This window comes from Tamandua tetradactyla, chromosome 10, assembly GCF_023851605.1.
Source record: "Tamandua tetradactyla isolate mTamTet1 chromosome 10, mTamTet1.pri, whole genome shotgun sequence".
Classification (NCBI taxonomy): Eukaryota; Metazoa; Chordata; class Mammalia; order Pilosa; family Myrmecophagidae; genus Tamandua; species Tamandua tetradactyla.
The window spans coordinates 48,006,359-48,025,510 of record NC_135336.1 but is presented as its reverse complement, the minus strand read 5'-3'; the positions used below and the strand labels follow the sequence as shown (position 1 = coordinate 48,025,510).

Below are 19,152 nucleotides of genomic sequence, written 5' to 3'. Positions count from 1 at the left end.
TGAATCATATTGATAAAAAGAGATAACGAGCCAAACATAGCGGTCTTCCAATTTTGCCCCACTTTCAAGTGTTGTGTTTCCCCTTGCATCCCAGGCCAAGTCTGACTTACATTGAGAAGGCAGACATGGAAAGCTAATCTATTCCCTCTCCACAAGACTAGTTAGTGTTCACCATATCAACGACCTCTTCTTTGCACATAGCCTATGACATAATAGGTACAGTTATCAAATGAATGGATTAGGGCAAATAGTGAGAAGTTGAAAGGAGGAAAAAGTCATTTAGATCCCACCCTGTGGTAGTTAGGTTCAGGTGTCAACTTGGCCAGGTGAAGATGCCTAGTTCTATTGCTGTGGACATAAGCCAGTGACATGTGAACCTCATCTGTTGCTGATTACATCTGCAGTTGGCTAGGAGGCATGCCTGCTGCAATGAATGATGTTTGATTTAATTGGCTGGTGCTTAAATGAGAGAGCTTAACGTAGCACAGCCCAGGCAGCTCAGCATACCTCATCTCAGCACTCACAGCTCAGCTCAGTCCAGGCCTTTGGAGATGCAGAAAGGAATTACCCTGGGGAGAGTTGTTGGAACCCAGAGGCCTGGAGAGAAGGCCAGCAGAGATCATCCTGTGCCTTCCCATGTAAGAAAGAGCCTCAGTTGAAAATTAGCTGCCTTTCCTATGAAGAACTATAACTAAATAAATCCCCTTTTATTAAAAGACAATCCATCTCTGCTGTGTTGCATTTTGGCAGCTAGCAGACTAGAACACACCCCTCACCCCAACATTCATTATTCTACTGCTCTCCACTTAAGCTTTTTGCCCCCATCCCCACTCCCTCTCAGCTACTGGCAACTTATCTCCCCAGGAATTAAATGATCATGAGTCCTTGTGAGACCCCCAATTTGATATGTAAACCCCTATCTTCTCCATAATAGAACACCACCATCTCCCTCCTCCATCCCATTAAATAAACTCTGTTCTCATTAGGAAGGATTCTGCTAACAAGTTAACTGATTCACACTTTAGTGTAAAATACATCCCAATTTAATGTATTAATCCTTCCAGAGACAACTGCCTATGGAAGAACAGTTTCATAATTCTAAAGATTGAATCCCTAATAAATGAATTTCAGAAAGAACATGGCAACATTTTGATCTTCAGAGGCATCTCTTTAATCATACTTCATAGGAGAAAGGATTGCCTAATAACATATGGGATAACCTAGACTCTGTGTTTTTTCCTGAATATGGAGGAGGAGGAAAGGAGTAAGGAGGTTGCGGTAATTTGGAAGCTGTATGTAGCCCAGAAAGGATCATATTCCATAAATCCATTCCTATGGATGTAGACCTATTGTGTATGGGACTTTTTAATTAGGTTATTTCAATTGAGATGTCACCTACCTCATTCAAAGTGGATCTTAATCCTCTTACTGGAATCCTTTATAGAGGGATAAATAACATACCAAAAACAGAGAGAAAAACCAAGAGATGCTCAAAGAAAAAGCCACAGACAGAGAAGTCAGAAGTTGAAGCAATGAAACCTGGGAGAAAAGGACCAGCAGATGTCGCCATGTGCCTTACTAGCTGACAGAGGAGTCTAAATTCACCAGCAGCCGGTCTTTAAAGAAGGTACCGTCCTGTTGATGCTTTAATTGGGACATTTTCATGGTCTTAGAACTGTAAATTTGTAAACTAATAATTCCTCATTGGTAAAACCAGTCCATTTCCTCTGCTTTAGCAAACCAAAATAGAGGTCCTGCTGCCATGAAAACTGTTAATCTACTTGGTGTAACTAAAATATACATTATCTGCTTAGGGGCAAGGTGGTGAAGGGGAAGACTTGCAAGAATGTCATATATATAAAAAGGAAATCAATCCTGACAAAAGCTGTGAGGAAAAATTAAATATGAGGAAAGAAATGGGATTTTTTTCAGACTGAGTAATTTTAAAATAGTCCAATTATCTGAAGGGCTTTGACACTGCAAGTCTCTCTCCCCACTGAAAACCGAGTAAGGAAAACAGCCTTACTATGCAGGATAGGAGATATTGTTCAATTATGAGGAAACATCTCCTGAGAGTAATAAAACGTATATGTCACAATGTGTTAATTGTCAGAATGATGGAACCTACTTCTCTGAAGGGCTTTCAAAATTAAAGATTTCATTTGCTTAAATAGTCTTACCCAAGGTGAGCTTGGTATCTATCCTCAGCTACCTTCTATCCCCAAAATTCTGAATTGTGTGTCTTTTAGGAGCTTATCACCTTTTTTTAAAAAAAGGCACAAGAATGCAGCCTGAGTCAGTCAGAATTCTAGAATTGTGTATCAGGCATATGAAGGAAAAGGTAGGACTAAACTCCCTGCAGTGTTACCGAATCAGCCTCCTCCTAGATGACTTCCCTCTAATTAGAACTAATGGGCTTAGCTCACCCCAGATGACAGCCTGGAAAGTAGATGGTGATGGGACAGTTGTCTCTTTGCCACTGATCATAGATTATAGCCTTCTGGCTCTCCAAGAATTAGTTGCTCAGACAGAGAAATGTCCCAAGCAACATACACACACATTTGAAAGATGGGCCATCCCTTGGAAAACAAAGAAGGCAATAGATTTTGCCCTAAAATACTATGCCTTGGCCTCAAAGCATCAACTGTTTAGGAAGAAAAATGTTCTCCAAGGCTTGTAGCAAATAGCCCTAAGGGAGAGGCAAAATGGCATGAGCAAATGGAACTTGCCTTACTAAAGGGAATAGCAAAGTAACTGACTTACAAGGTCGATTTGATATTCATTTCTACAAACAATATATCCTGTTTGCTTTTCCATTTTCTTCTTTGCCACCCCTTTTCTTTCTGATTTTTCCTTCCCATCCTACCCTACTCTTTTCTCATATACTCCCCGCTTCCTCCCTTCCGGTCACCCACCCCTACCCTTGAGAGGCAGCCATTGCTGAATGATGTCACCTCATGCATGCAAGTATAAACTCACTCCGTGGTTGGCTAAGGCCATTCTACAAGTAATTATTGACAGAATGCTTTTATTTTGATGTCTAAGGAGATTCTCCAACTGACTGTTTCTTGCAAGAAAACCAAAAAACACACAGAGAGTATGATCGATCCCTTTTTCCATGTGAAAGTGTTCCATTATATTAAGTGGTGAGATGAAGTGCACTCTCCAGACCAGTGTGATCAAGCACAGACCAAGTAGAAAATAATTTTGAACCAGGATTTCCACTTCTCACTTAGTCCTGGGACACTGCAAGGTAGTACCCTTATTGCAGTCCACTTTCAGCAAAAATGATCGTTCCTGCCACTCCAAAATTACATGAGATGTAAGCTATGATGTTTGTGCTCATTTTGTAGCTTTTCAAGGCCTTTCAAGCAGCAGACAGTAGTAGCTCAGAGATATGTTTTCTTTGTCACAATTTTTAGATGTGGAAAGCACCTTAAATATCATTTACTCAAGCAATATTTGATCATGAAGCATGTTTTTATTCTTTAATTCCACATCGATAAACTCCAGCAGGAATAAATGGAATAAGTAGAATATACACAACTCACTAATCAATTAATTCCTACAGAAAATTATGCTGAAAAACAAAATGTGGACACTGGAGATTAGTTAAGTACTTAATTCAAGATCAGAAGTCAGCTGAATGCAGAGTCAACTCTAGAAACCCAGTTTTTCCTGTCACAGTTCCGAGTGCTATCTCAATCAGGATACAGCTCAGTTCTTTAGTGCTTTTTAAAAAATTAAAATGTTGCTTCACGACCAGAACAGAACAGAAATATTTACTAGAATAATAATTCAAATTCTGCTGTAATTCAGTGAATGATTTAAGTAACTATAAGTTACAATTTAGTACAATTTAGCCTTTTCACCAATCTTTCACTTAGTATCAATTTTACCTCTTTGGGTTCAAATCCCCTTAGTAACTTTGTAAGGATTAGAAATTTCTTCTTTTCTGCTAAGCTCTCCCCTAAAACCCCAAATCCTATTGGCACCTTACTAAAGAGAATGCCATCCCTGCTCCCCTCCCTGCTCTTCCTCCACTCCCATAATCTTCTAACTTCCCAACAAAGTAAGGGAAAAGCAGAAGCAGCACAATAGCTGCCCCCTCCCCCACAAACAAAGCCTGCCCCCTCCCAGAGGAGCATAAAGAAGGTACACAGCCAGTTCCTGTGTCTCCCCGCCTCCCTCTTTTGGCTAGTCTTCACTGAGTCACCCAGCCATCGCACACAGTATTTGTTCTCACTGCCCTTAAAAAAAAGTCCTCTGTGCCATTTTTCACAGCATTTAACTTTTTTTTTTAAACAGAGTATAACAGCATTTTAAAATCAGCATTATTCCACATAAGTCTATAATCCTACATCTTGGAAATACTTCTTTTTCAATGTTTGGTTGTTTTCAGTGACTTCCTCTGGAAGCCAAGGAGAATAATTCTTCATTAGAACTATTTTCCATGCAATGAAATGGAAGAACAGGGAAGTGACTTCCCCAGAAAGCTGATTGGACTTGGGCAGAAAGCCCAGTTCTCTTGAGTCATTGGCTAATATCTTCCTAGCGACACCTCTTTATGATTGAGGGGTAAGCCTTCATCACAACAGGTTACATAAGTACACAATAGAAATACTGATCTCCAGACCAGTGGCAAAATGCTGCCAGGACACATATGACACCAGAATGAAAGAGGATAAAGACTGAAACAGTATAATTTAGGAATACCTAATGTGAACAATGATGGTGATTAAATGTACAAATACAAAAACGTTTTGTGCATGAGGGAGAACAAATGAATGCCAAAATTGCAAGATGTTGAAAATGAGATGTTATACAGGAAAAAAAAAAATGCAATCAGTGCAAGCCAGGGTCTATAGTCAAAGTCACATTTTAATATGCTTCCACTGAATGTACCAAAGGTATTATGCCCAAACTAAATGTCAACAGGTGGGGGGCATGGGAGAGGTGTATAGATTATTTGTGGAAGAAACAGAAACGTCTTCATATAGATTATGTTGGCAAAGGCATGTCTATATTCTTAGGTTGGATTGTATGATGTGTGAATAAAACTTTTTAAAAATGAACAGAGGAAAACAAGTACTACAGAAAATGCCAAGAAAGAGATGTGCCCAATCACTGTTGGTAGGGAAGATGAGAGGCACAACCTCTCTGAAGGGCAGTGTGGTGGTTCCACAGGAGGCTAGGGGTGGGGTTGACAAATGATCCTGCAACCCCATTGCTAGGTGTGTAACTGGAGGAGCTAAGAGTGGGAACATGAATGGACATTTGCACACTGGTGTTTATGGTGGCGGTGTTCACGATTCACAAAGGATGGCTCTACATGAACTGAGGAATGGAAGTGGGTACTATGGTGTTTACAAACAATGGACTAACTGAGCGGCTGCAAGAAGGAATGAAGTTGTGAGGCATGCAACTAGGCAAATGAACCTTAAGGACAGCATGTTGAATGGCATGTTAGAAGCAAAAAGATGAATATAATTAGGACTCATTCATATGGACTAACTACAATATACAAGCTCCAAGAACTGAAGTCCTGAGTATTGGTTATCAGCTTGGGGCCTATTGTAAAGGGTTCTAGATTGTAAGCTCTTACAGCAGTCATATATATTCAAGAGTTGTAACTGTTATTTCTAAATTCTGAGATACTGAGCTATTTGTGTATAACTTTGTTGCTCCCTGAAACTTCAGGTATTTATGTGACCCCTGAGATCCAGAGTTAAAGTACTGAAGCTATGAAAGTCAGCCTTACCCCATACAGCAACTGTTAAAAAAGTTGAAAATGTAATCAGACTTTAACTAGAGATATAAATGAAGCTGATCTGGATAGGACTGGATTCTGTCAGAATATGGGGTAAAGGATGATGTTGTCCATATTTTAACACTTCAACTTCTGTGTGAGACCAAAGGGAGAGATGTTTCTTTGGTGAAAAATTTATATTTTGGATAGTGCAGAATCTAATTTAATTTGTATATGGTCAGTTTATTTGAATACCCTAAGTACATGGAATCTTGAATAGCGCATGAGATCTTGTTGGTTTGTACAGGTTAGTGTGATGCCCCAATATATTCCATAGTAATGTGGGCAGAAAATAAAGAAGTATTCGCAAAGTCCCCTTGGGGCACTGAGGAGAAAGGAAGAAACATTAAACTTCCCCATCTGGGGAATTTCTGATATTCTCGCAAACAGTGAGGACAACCAATTCAATAGGCGGGCCCTCAATCTTGGGGTTCAAACCTATGAAACTTATTCCTGCAAAGAAGAAGTTAAGCTTACTTATAATTATGCCTAAGTGTCACCCCCAGAGAACCTCTTTTGTTGCTCTCTAACCCAACTTGGCAGGTAAACTCACTGCTCTCTCCCCATACACGGCACATGATTCCCAGGAGTGTAAATCTCCATGGCAAGGTGGGAAAGGACCTCCAGGATGAGACAGGACCCAGCTTCATGGGATTGAGAAAGTCTTCTTAACCAAAATGGGGAAGAGAGAAATGAGACAAAATAAAGTTTCAGTGGCTGAGAGACTTCAAACAGATTTGAGAGGCTGTCGTGGAGGTTTATCTTATGTATTATATGGATACTCCTTTTCAGTTTATGGTATATTGGATGGCTGGAGTGAAGTACCTGAAACTGTTGAATTGTGTTCCAGTAGGCTTGATTCTTGAAAACAATTATATAAACATATAACTTTTACAATGTGACTGTGTAACTGTGAAAACCTTGTGTCTGATGTTACTTTTATCCAGGTTATGGATAGATGAGAAAAAACATAAGGGAAAATAAATAAATAATAGGAGGGTATTCTAGTTTGAAAGCTGCCAGAATGCAATATACCAGAAACAGAATGGGTCTTTTTTTTTTTTTTAACATAGGCAAGCAATGGGAACCAAACCCGGGTCTCCGGTATGGCAGGTGAGAACTCTGCCACTAAGCCACCATTGCCCACCCAGAATGGCTTTTTTTTTTTCTTTTGGTAGAATGGCTTTTAAAAAGGGGAATTTATTAAGTTGCAAGTTTACAGTTCTAAGGCTGTGAAAATGTCCAAATTAAGGCACCAATAAGAGGTTACCTTCCCTCAAGAAAGGCTGATGAAACTCAGGGTTTCTCTCTCTCAGCTGGGAGGACACACAACAAGATCTGATAGCTTTCTCTTCAACAGCTTCCTCTGGGCTTTGTCTGTTCAGTTGGCTCTGTCAGTTCTGTTGGCTCTCGTGGCTCTAAAGTTTTTTCCAAAATGGTTCCCTCTTAAAGGGTTCCAGTAAGCAACCCAGCTAGAATGGGTGGAGACACATCTCTATGAAAGCCACCTAATCAAAAGTTACCACCCACAATTGGGTAGGCCTCATCTCCATGGAAACAATCAAAAAGATACTGCCCAGCAATATTGAATGAGGATTAAAGAAGTTGGCTTTTCTGGAGTACACTACAGATTCAAACCAGCACAGTGGGGTAAAGGGTACAAAAAAACTGGGTAGATTGAAAATACTAGTGGTGAATAGAGGGAGGGGTAAGAGGTATGGTATGTATGAGTTTTTTCTTTTCATTTCTTTTTCTGGAGTGATGCAAGTGTTCTAAAAATGATCATGGTGATGAATACACTACTATGTGATGATATTGAGCTATTGGTTGTAGACTATGGATGGACTGTTTGTGTGTGAAGAGAAGATTTATCAATACAATTATATTTTTAAATGCTGCCAAGTCCCAAAATGAAATACCATAAGAAGGCATGCTCCTCCCAAGCATCCCAGGAGCACTTACTCTGCTTGGTGGACAGCCCTTTACTCATGTCCCAGATCCCATGCCCCTGACCCAGACAGGATGAGAACTTTGATGGACTCAGTACTTGAATTTTTTTTTAATTTTTAATTTTTCATCAATGTTTATTTCAACTCTAGATGTTTATTTCATTCATTTTGAAATATTTTGGGGTCATTGTATTTATTTACAAGATTCCTTTTAATTTTTTCAAACTTATTACAGATAGTTGTTTCATGATCGGTGCTTGAGTAATTTCTACATCTGAAACAGTTAAAGGCTTATGTTCCCTGCCTGATTTTCAACCAGATATTGGTCTTGGTACCTTGTTTTCTTAGTATTAATGGTGACTTAAACTGTGCTCTATTTAATTTGTCAGGCCCATATTTGTGAGAAATCTTGAAGGTCTAGGTGGAAGAGGGAGGTTTACTCTTGACTTTATTTTGTCATTGCTAAGACAGGATAATTTAAATTTAAGTTTGATGCATAGAGTTTTTAAGACCACATAGGTACTGTGATCTCAGAGTGCATGCTAGAATTTCATCCATAGGACTTTCCCCACCATGTAGCTCTAGGACCAGAGCAAGTGTGAATCTTGCTACCTGTGATGGTTTGAGGCTGTTCTGTAACACAGAAAAGCTATGTTCTTTTCCTTAGTCCAATCTTGTGGGAGCAGACTTATTGTTTGAGTGGGATCATTTTGACTAAATTGTTTCCATGCAGATGTGACCCACCCAATTGTGGGTGGGACCATTTGATTAGGTGTTTCCATGGATATGTGTCTCTGCTCATTCATGGTGGGTCTTAATCCACTGACTGGAGTTATCTGTCAATAAACCCTAAAGTTATTCTTCCCTTGTCAGCTCATCTTAGGGAACTTCACATAAGACCAATAAGTATTGGTAGGAGCCATGTAGTCTGAACCACTTGCTCATCCAACTCACTTGTACTCAGTATCAATTGAAACCTGATCTATTGTTTATTGTTTTCACTTGGACTGTTTTTATGGAAGCCTGAATATATGGATACGTGAATTCATGATGGGTAACTCAGATTGCATGGTATCTTGATGGCCCAAAGTCAAGTGTTTTTGGGTTCAGCAACAGGCCATAAACTTTTTCTAAAATGAGTAACAATCACCTTCAAAATGTGATATAACATTGGGTTAACATCCTCAAGGTCCGCTTTGTAAGTCAACTATATGGCCATGCCTAAGGCTCCATACAACATCCCCATCTGTCATGGATACTTAAACCACTTTCAATTCAATATGATGTGTAGATTAGGATAGTACTTGAATTTTAAGATAGATACTCATGTGACTTTTCAACTAATAATCATTTTCTCTCTGTTTGACAGATTAATTACACAAAAATATGTGCAAATTGTGCAAAACTGCAAGAGAATGCCTTTAATTTTGACAAAGAATGCACCTGCTCTATTCCCTTTTACCTTCCAGAGAAAATGCAGGTAAGTGAAATTCAGGAGACTTCAATTGGCTCTATGGTGATCTACTTCTTTAACACTTGGCTGTAAGTTCACAATTTCCTCTACCAAATGCTTTCCAAAGTGAATATATAAAAACTAAAGTTTTTATTGTTGAGTTATGCCCTATTTTTTTGTGGTTGGGGGGGATATTTTATTCTTCCCCCTTGTTTCTAAGTTTCAAAATTATTTATTTACCCAACTTTGTAGCATCATTCTTACAGTCGATCAAACAGGTTTATACCAAATATCAGCACAGGAGGGGACTATAAAGTCATTTAATCTAACCACTGATTTTACAGTGGGAAAATTTTAAAACGCAGAGGTTAAGTGACATGACTGTGGTCACACAGTGAGTTAGTGTCAGGGATCACTAAGGAGACTCTTGGCTGACTGTCAGGCCCTATGAGGAATGCCAAGAAATGTCAAGAAGAGTCCCTACCCTTGGGCACATTAAAGTCTTGTGTTAGTCTGGGTTCTAAGCCAAAACAGGATTAGACAAGAGATTTATTGGAGGAAATGCCTATGAGGGAAAATAGGGAGGGAGCAGGAGGAGACTGGGAAAACCATCAAACCACAAAATAGCTGTGACCCCTATGAAGGAGAGAAAGAAGGAGGGGGGAAGGAAGGGGGAGGAGGATAGGAAGGAAGGAGAAAGGAAGGGGGAGACAAGGGAGGAAGAGATGCAAGGAGGGAGGGAGGAAGGTGCTGAGGAAGGCCTTAGATAGATTCTTAAGAAAGTTTCAGCAAGGCCGACAGGGTTTCCCATCAAAGGAGTCCCCTTTCCAGGAAGGCACCTGCTTCAGTATCACTGGGAGCAGCTATGGGAAACATAGCCTTGATTCCAGGACAGTAAGGATTTCACAGTACAGCAGCTGGGGCCATCCCTCAACTATACTCTCTGCAGGAGGAGATCTGAGAGGCCTCCAAAGTCTTACCTGTACTCAGGATTTAATCAATTGAAAAATATATTTCCTTCAACTCCTCCAAAATATTTCATCATCCTGTTCTGTCCTCCAGACTCTCTACCTCTCCCCCAAAGCATCCTCCTCACTGACTTGGCCAGCTCTCCACCCTCCCCTTTCACTCCACATAGGTAACTCTAAAAGGATAAATCTAGGGACAGGCAGGCCTTCTCTTGAGCTTTCGCTGAGCATTCATCTCAAGGCCTTGCTTCCACCTCAAACTCTTCTAGTCCCAAACCAGACTCATCATCATCTCCTGAAAAACCCTCTCAGTTCACTGTCTCTTTAAGATCCCATCACTGAGACTCAAAACTTTCCTCTTTGGCTTTCCTTTGCCCTCTTCTTTCTCATCTGAGCCTCTGATGTGTGGGCACTGTTGTTCAATCCAAAGCTACCTGAACCACCCTCTCCTTTCTGTCTTCTTGATCATCACCCCAGTTCATGCCCTCCTGCTTGAATGTCAGAGCTGCCTAACTACCCTTCTAGCCTTTGGCTTTCCTCCACCTTCAGCTGAGTGTTATTTGCAAAATAAATGGACTACTGCCCCACTCCCCACCACCAAAAGCACAACTCTTTCCATTTACTCGAGTACATCTACCTTGTTGTCTTTATCTCCATAGAAGACGTTGTACTACTACCAAACTGGCCAACTCACTTTTACTTGATCACACCTCTCCATCTTCCTGCTGTTTCTTTGCCTAGAAAGTCCCCCTTTCTCACTGCCACTATCAAGATCCCATCCTGTTGTAAGCTAATATCCCAAGCCTTCTTTTCACTCATGTCTCCAGCAAGAATTTGCCCACATTTGAATCCTGGGAGCACTGTTTCCACTCTTAAGGGACTTGAAATCATTCCTGTAGTCTCATTTCCTCTTCTTAAACCACCTGCCTGAGGATAGTGATCATTATTTTCAGCCACATCACAGCTACACATCCACGAGTATCTGTACCACACAGGCTGCCTTCTCACGTGCTACCGTAGGTGAACTATCCTCAGTCCTATATCTTTCCACGTGTGGTAGGTGTCTGCTTTTCTTGCTTCTGCAAAGCTTTAATTCAGCATGTCTCTCTTCTCTAGATCGTCAACTTTCTCTCTACTGGATCATACTCACCAAAATACAAATATGTTATTTTTCCTATCTTTACAAAAAAAAATCTCTTTTCCCAATTTCCTTTCCAGCTAACTGCCCATTTCTTTCCTCCTGTTAGCAGAAAAACTCTTCAATGAAATTGTCTATCTTAGCTGTTTACAGTTCTTCTCTTCCTGTTCTCTCCTGAACCCACTCCTAGAAGGTTTTGCTCCCACCACCCACTGAAATTGCAAGGTTATCAATGACTTCCACCTGGATAAATCCAATGATCAATACTGACTGCCTAGCAGTGCATTGGAACAGGTAATCCATTGCCCTTCAGGAGACTTTCTTCTCCTAGCTTCCAGAACACCATACTCTCTTGGTTTTCCTCCTACCCCTCTGGTTTCTCCTTCTCTAGTTCCGTGGCTTCTTCTCTGTTCCTCCTATTTTCTCTAAATATTTTATGTTAAGACCCTCATGACTTTAGTCTTAGTCTTTATCCTTCTCCTCTCTATGTTTGCTGTTCCTTGGTATTGTTATCCTATCTTGTAACTTTAAATACCATCTATTGCCAACACTCTGGTTTCTGTAGCCCAAACTTCTTTTCAAAACTCCAGATTTGTATTACCAACTGCCTGCTGAAGCTCAACATTTCCAAAACTGAACTTCTGATATCCAGCCTCCTCCTTCCCCCTGCCCAAAAATAAACAGCCTATTCCATCCACAGACTTCTCTAGCTCAGTTGATAGGAACTTCACTCTTTCTGGTAGCTCAGGCCCAAAAGGCTTGAAGTCATTTTGACTCCTATCTTTCATACCTCATATCCAGTCCTTCCTGTTGGCTCTACCTTCAAAATATATCCAGAGTCTGCCCATTTTTCCCCACCTCTGCTACTACTACCCAGCTACATGCCACATTCAACTCTCACCTGGTTTTCTAGATCCTCCTAAGAGGACTCCCTACTTTCATCCTTGTCTCAGCATAGCAGCTAAAGTGAATCTTTTAAAACATAAGTCAGATCATGTTATTCCTTTGCTCAAAACAAAACAAAACAAAAAAATCCTGCAATGGCTCCTCTTTCCAGACAGTGAAAAACACAAAGTCCTTTCAAGGCCTTACATAATCAAGCTGCTTCTTTCCTTTCTGACCTGATTCCTCCATTCTACCCTCCCCCTCCCCACTCTTCTGGCCACACTAGGCATCTTGTTCCTCAAACAAGTTAGGCATGTTCTCACCTTTTTCCCTGTACCTGATATCCACTTGACTAACTCCCTACCTGTTTCAACTCTTAGCTCAATTCTCACTTCAGTAAGACCTACTCTGGCCATTCTATTTAATATTGCAGCCTCTCTACTCACTAATTCCTACACTCCTGATCCCCGTTACCCTGCTGTAATTTTTTATTTTTCCGATAGTACTTATCACCTTCTAGAATGCTATATAATTTACCAGTTTATTATATTTGGGGTTTATTTTCTGTCTCTTGATGACGTATCACAAGCACCTAAAACAGTGCCTCACACACTATGAATGTTCAATTAATGTTTATAGAATGAATATATGAATCTTTGCTTCTTCTATGGTGTACAGCACATATATTTTACATTGCAGATGCTCAGAAAATGTTTGCTGAAAGATTAAATGAATAGAGGAAAAAGGAAGAGCTAAATTATATGTCTGCATGTTATGGGAAACTTTTGTTTTATGTTCCTTTCTTATTCCTCCCTTGATCCCAGAGGAAAGCACATTGGCCTCAGTCTGGATACATCTGTATTGATTAAGGCTAGCTCTGAAAGTTTTTGTGGGTACATCACATATTAATTATAAGGAAATCACTGAATTGCATTTGGGCCCTAAGTGAAATATATCTCAAGCCAGTGGAAGGATTTTCTTCTGATATGGGCCTAAACTGTAGTTCTCTGTAGCTATGCTACTTTTTCCCTTCTTCAGCTCACCACAGTGCTCCTCCTCCAAAGTAAAAGTCAGTGCTGCTTAAATTTTTAAGAAAAAAAAGCCAAAAGATAAAACCCTAAAGGTCTACAATTCCCATCTGTCTATGTCTTTTGAAACTTCAAAGCCAAATGAAGTGTTACCAGCTGCTAACCATTCCTTTCAGTCAGAAGCTTTCTTGTAAAAGCCCAACCAAACTACTTAGGGCAATTGCAGGGCCTTCAGCTTGCCAATTTCTACATATTACACACGTTGGAAACTGGGTGATGAATCTTTGCTAGACTCTCTCTCTTACACAAAAGGAATCTTGAACAAAGTATCACTGAATTTAAGGAGTAGAAGTACCATAAAGTGCATTGTACCTCCAGGAGTAATAAAAAGATGATCTTAGAGGTCTTGTTAAGTCAAACATTTGGACAAAGAGCCATTGTAAAGAGGTTATTAAAGCACACTAGTACCTCACATGACAGATGTTCTCTGCCTGTTTATTTTGTTATTTATATGAGCATATAACTTTGGTTAAGAATAATTCCCTTTTTACCTTCTGAGAAAACGTATGGTAAATTCCATTCTGTGGATTTCATATTTTATATAGTTATAGGCCAACAGTAAAGATTCCATCTTTGGGTAGGAAAAGTAATCAGTCATTCCCAGTAAGCCTGATTCATTCATTGTCTACAGAGTCACAGTTTCTGTTTATTATATTGCAGCTTTCATCTCCCCTTTTCATTGTTTTAGAGCTTCTCTTACACCTGACCAAGCTTTTCAGCCTTTCTTGTTTTCTGCTCCCTGCCACACGTATAAGACCTTTCTTCCCAGAGTACCCTGGCTACTAGCTCCAATTTCCCATGCCCAACCTCTCAGAAGTCCTTAGAAAACGAAGCTAAAAGCCTTTCCCAAAATGCTATTTTTGCTTAGGATAAGACAATCAATTGGCTTAGGAACTTGTAAAGAACTGTTTTGTTTTGTTTTAATTTTTTAAAACTTAAATTTTAAACTGTTAATTTTTAGATTACATGAAATGTAACGCCTAACACATAAAAGATACTTAATAAAACTTAGGCCTTCATTTTTTTATGCAGATCTTCAATATTTTGGAAGACGGTAGTGTATTAATTATAAACAGCTTCGTTGGGCATTTCTAATTGAAGTATTTTGTTGTTACTGAAATCTGCATTGTCTGTTAAAGAAAGCTGTTTCTACCTGGAGAAATTCCAGGGCCATTGCACGATTCTACAAAGGTAGAATTGTGGTGCTGCTCTATGACTGGGCAAACTCACCTTACATGACAGTATTGTGAAAGGGCATAGCTCTCATGGGCAACAAGGCTACCAAATGTCAAGGTGAAAACCACCTTTTATCTTTTGGATCAGTGACATATTCCATCTTTTCATTTATAACAAATGGTTCACCATTTCCTGAGAAAGTAATATGTGCCCGATGCTGTGTCATATGTTAGGATAAAAAGGCAAAAAACACTTGGGCCTGAAGGCAAGGAGCTTCTACCCTCATGCCTTTTGTGCCCAGTATGCACATGTACCTAAATATTCTGTGGCTTCCATTTTAAATTGTATTTCACAAATTTGCTTTGAAATCATGTAACCTTTGATGCCTACCATATCCCTTGGGCAAAGCATTTTCCTGGCATTGCAGGGAAACATGATGTTTGTAAAACCAAATTTTATGTGGTGAAAATACAAAGTCTGGTTTAAAAATTTTCAAGGCAGGAGCGCAGCTACTCTTACAAAAACATTAAAAATAGATTATTGAGTTATTTCAAGACTTCTGTATAGACCATCATTTTCCAACATGGGATTTTAAAAAACAATTTTGGGGGGGTGGGGGGTGTGTACTTGACAGGAAGAAACTTTCAATTCCCATCAATATGCTACTTTGTTTTCTAACATTCATGTCTGAATTTATTAATATTACATTCATCTTTCTTATTCTTATTCTCCTCTTACTTCTTGCTTTCTGCCCACACAGGGTAATGTTTATATGTACTACAAACTGTATGGCTTCTATCAGAACCTCCATCGATATATTCGATCCCGAAGTGATAGCCAACTATTGGGTATAGATATAAAGGTAAGGTTTATTTAATTTGGTATAATATTCTTTCTTTCTTTTTCTTTCTCTTTTTTTAGCCAGGTTGATTTTTCCATCTGAAAGAGACGGGTGTTTGAAGTAACTGTTACTGAGAATGAGCACTTTCCCTCTTTATAGCGATAATGTGTATCCTTTATTTAAAGGAAAAATGCTTATCCTTTCACACACTATTCTGACAGTAATCTAAAGTGGTTGGATTCAGTCTGGCTCACTCTATAACTATCCTTGTCCTTCCTATAATCAGGGCCTTCAATTCAGTTTATTTAAGGGAATCGGGCTCTATTTGATTGGGAAAAAAAGCCTTTGGTTTTATTGAATACCGTTTCAGACCTAAAGTTACGATTTTTTACCCTTGGTGGAAGATATTCCACAAACTAGCAAGTAAAGCTAGAAAAAGCCTTTTCGCTCTCATGTTATGTGAAAATGATAACGAAATGATTTTCAGCAATCATTCTTTTGTTTAAATATTTTTATTGACAAATCTTCACACACATGCAGTCCATACATGGTGTACAATCAGTGGCTCACAATATAATCACATGGTTGTGTATTCCTCACCATGGTCATTTTTAGAGCATTCACATCACTCCAGAGAAAGAAATAAAAAGAAAAAATGTATACATTCCATCCCTTACCCCTTCCTCTCATTGACCAATAGTATTGCAATCTACCCAATTTTTTACTCCTTATCCCTCTATTATTTATTTATTTTTATTCATATTTTTTTTTACTTATCTGTCCATAACCTGGATAAAAGGAACATCAGACACAAAGTTTTCACGATCACATAGTCACATTATAAAAGCTATATCATTACACACTCATCTTCAAGAATCAAGGCTACTAAAACACAGCTCAACAATTTCAGGTACTTCCCTCCAGCCACTCCAATACACCATAAACTAAAAAATGACGTCTATATAATGCATAAGAATAACCTCCAGGATAACCTCTCGACTTTGTTTGAAATCTCTCAGCCACTGAAATTTTATTTTGCCTCATTTCTCTCTTTCCCCTTTTGGTCAAGAAGGCTTTCTCAATTCTACTATGCCAGGTTCCAGTGAAGCCCAGGAGTTCTGTCCCATGTTGCCAGGGAGATATACACCGCTGGAAGTCATGTCCCATGTACGGGGGAGGGCAGTGAGTTCACCTGCTGAGTTGGCTTAAAGAGAGAGGTCACATCTGAGCAGCAACAGAGGTTCTCTGGGGGTGACCTTAGGCATAATTATAAGTAGGCTTAGCCTCTCCTTTGCAGAAAAAAGGGCCACACCCCAAGATTGAAGGCCAGCCTATTGATTTGGTTGTCCCTACTGCTTGCAAGAGTATCAGAAATTCTCCAAATGGGGAACTTTAATATTTCCTCCTTTCTCCCCAGTACCCCAAGGTAACTTTGCAAATACCTCTTTATTCACTACCCAAATTACTCTGGGATATATCAGGGAATCACCATAACTTGGACAAACTCACAAGATCTCACACCCTATTCAAGATTCCATGTACTTATGGTATTCAAACTGACCATACAAGTTAAATTAGGTAGCACACTACCCAAAATATAAATTTTATACCAACGAAACATGTCTCCTTTTGGCCTCACACAGAAGTTGAAGTTTTAAAGTATGGATGATATCATCCTTTACCCTGTATTCTGATCTACCCCAGTCCTATCCAGATCAGCTTTATCTGTATTTTTACTTGAAGTCTGATCCCTTTTTCAACTTTTTAAATAGTTTCTGTATGGGGTAGTGCTGACTTCATAGCCTCAGAGCTCTAACTCTGAGTCTCAGGTGTCACCTAAGTACCCGAAGCTTCTGGAGATGTCCAGGTTATACACAAACAACTCAGTATCTCAGAATTTAAAAATAATAGTTACAATTCCTGAATATATGTGACTGCTAAAAGAGTTTATAATCTGGAGCCCTTTACAATAGGCCCCAAACTGATAATCCATGCTCTTGACTTCAGTTCATTGAGTTTTTATATTATAGTGAGTCCATATGAGTGAGGCATGTTAATATCTGTCTTTTTGTTTCTGACATCTCATTCAACATACAGTCTTTAAGGTTCATTCACCTAGTTGCATGCCTCACAACCTCATTCCTTCTTGCAGCTGCTCAATAGTCCATTGTATATATACACAATAGTTCCCCTGTCATTCCTCAGTCGTTCTACCCTTAGGCCACATCCATCCATTGGGAATCACAAGCACTGCCACCATTAACACCAATTGCAGAAGTCCATTTGTGTCCTCACACTCAGTTCCTCAGACATATACTTAGCAGTGGGGTTGCAGGATCATAGGCAACCCCACCCCTAGCCTCCTGTGGAACCACTACACTGCCCTCCAAGGGGCTGCACCTCTCAGTTTCCCTACTGACAGTGAATAGATAATCTCTTTCTCCACATTTTCTGTAGCACTTGTTTCTCTCTGTTCATTTTTAAAGTTTTAGTTGCACATCATACAATCCAACCTAAGTAAATAAACATGCCTTCTCCACCATAATCTATAGGAAGACATTTCCTTTTCTTCCACAAAGAATCCATATCCTTCCCCCCATGCCTCCCACCTGTTGACATTTAGGTTTGGCATAATGCCTTTGTTACATTCAGCAGAAGCATATTACAATGTTACTGTTGACTATAGACCCTAGCTTGCATTAGTTGTACTTTTTCCTTTATACCATCTGTTCTAGTTTGCAAGCTACCAGAATGTGATAAACCAGAAATGGAACCGCTTTTGAAAGGGGGAATTTATTAAGTTGCAAGTCCAGATTTCTAAGCCCACGAAAATGTCCTTAATAAAGCAAGGCTACAGAAATGTCCAATCTAAGGCACCCGGGGAGAGATACCTTGGTTTAAGAAGGATGGTGAAGTTCAGGGTTTCTCTCTCAACTGGAAAGGTAGATGGTGAACATGGCGACATCTGCTAGCTTTCTCTCCTGGCTTCTTTTTCATGAAGCGCCCCTGGAGACGTTTTCCTTCCTTATCTCCAAAGGCCTCTGGCTGTGTGGGCTGTCATGAATCTCATGGTTCTGCTGCTCTCTCCAAAATGTTTCATCTTTTGAAGAATTCCAGTAAACAAATCAAGACCACAACTCTGTGGAGATAATCTAATCAAGTTTCCAAACTACAGTGTTGAATAGAGATTAAAAGAAATGGCTGCCTCCCCAAGTGGATCAGGATTAAGACGTGGCTTTTCTAGGGCACATAATCCTTTCAAACCAGCATACCATCCATTTTCAACACCTTGCAATGTTGACATTCATTTGTTCTCCCTCATGCAAAAGTGTTTTATATTTGTACATTTAATCACCATCATTGTCTACTCTAGGCATTCCTAACTTATACCATCTCCTTCTAAGCAACCATCCTTTAAAGAGTGTGTACCACAATTGGTACAGAGTTTCTGTTTAGGATGGTGGAAAAGTTCTGATGATGGATGTTGGTGATGGCAGTGCAATATTATGAATATAATTAACGTCACTGAACTGCAGATTTCAACATGGCTAGTATGGGAAATTTTAGGTTGTATATATCTTATCAGAATTCATTTTTAAAAACAGAAAGAAAAACATTGAACTGTGGGGAAAATGTGCATTCTAACAATTACATGGACAGATTCCCTATGATATGTCATCTAACTACATACTCTGATTTGTGTGCTTTTTTTCATTATTAGCACAGCCAGACAAAGGTAAGGTTCTTTTCTGCAGATATTTTGGCATGTTATATATTGGCAATGAGGAAAATATACACACACCCCTCCAAGACTTTCCTAGTATAAGTGAGCCAGAAGGCTGGTG

General features: G+C 39.5%; 1 protein-coding gene across 2 annotated transcripts in view; it reads left to right on the top strand.

Moving 5' to 3' along the window:
- The window catches only part of LOC143648474 (cell cycle control protein 50C-like), a 48,075-nt gene that overhangs the window by 2,561 nt on the left and 26,362 nt on the right, over positions 1-19,152 (top strand). For both annotated transcript variants that reach the window (XM_077118601.1, XM_077118602.1), the window contains 2 exons: positions 9,128-9,238; positions 15,227-15,328. In XM_077118601.1, the coding sequence (XP_076974716.1) occupies positions 9,128-9,238; positions 15,227-15,328 (213 nt within the window). The remainder of the gene's footprint in view (positions 1-9,127; positions 9,239-15,226; positions 15,329-19,152) is intronic.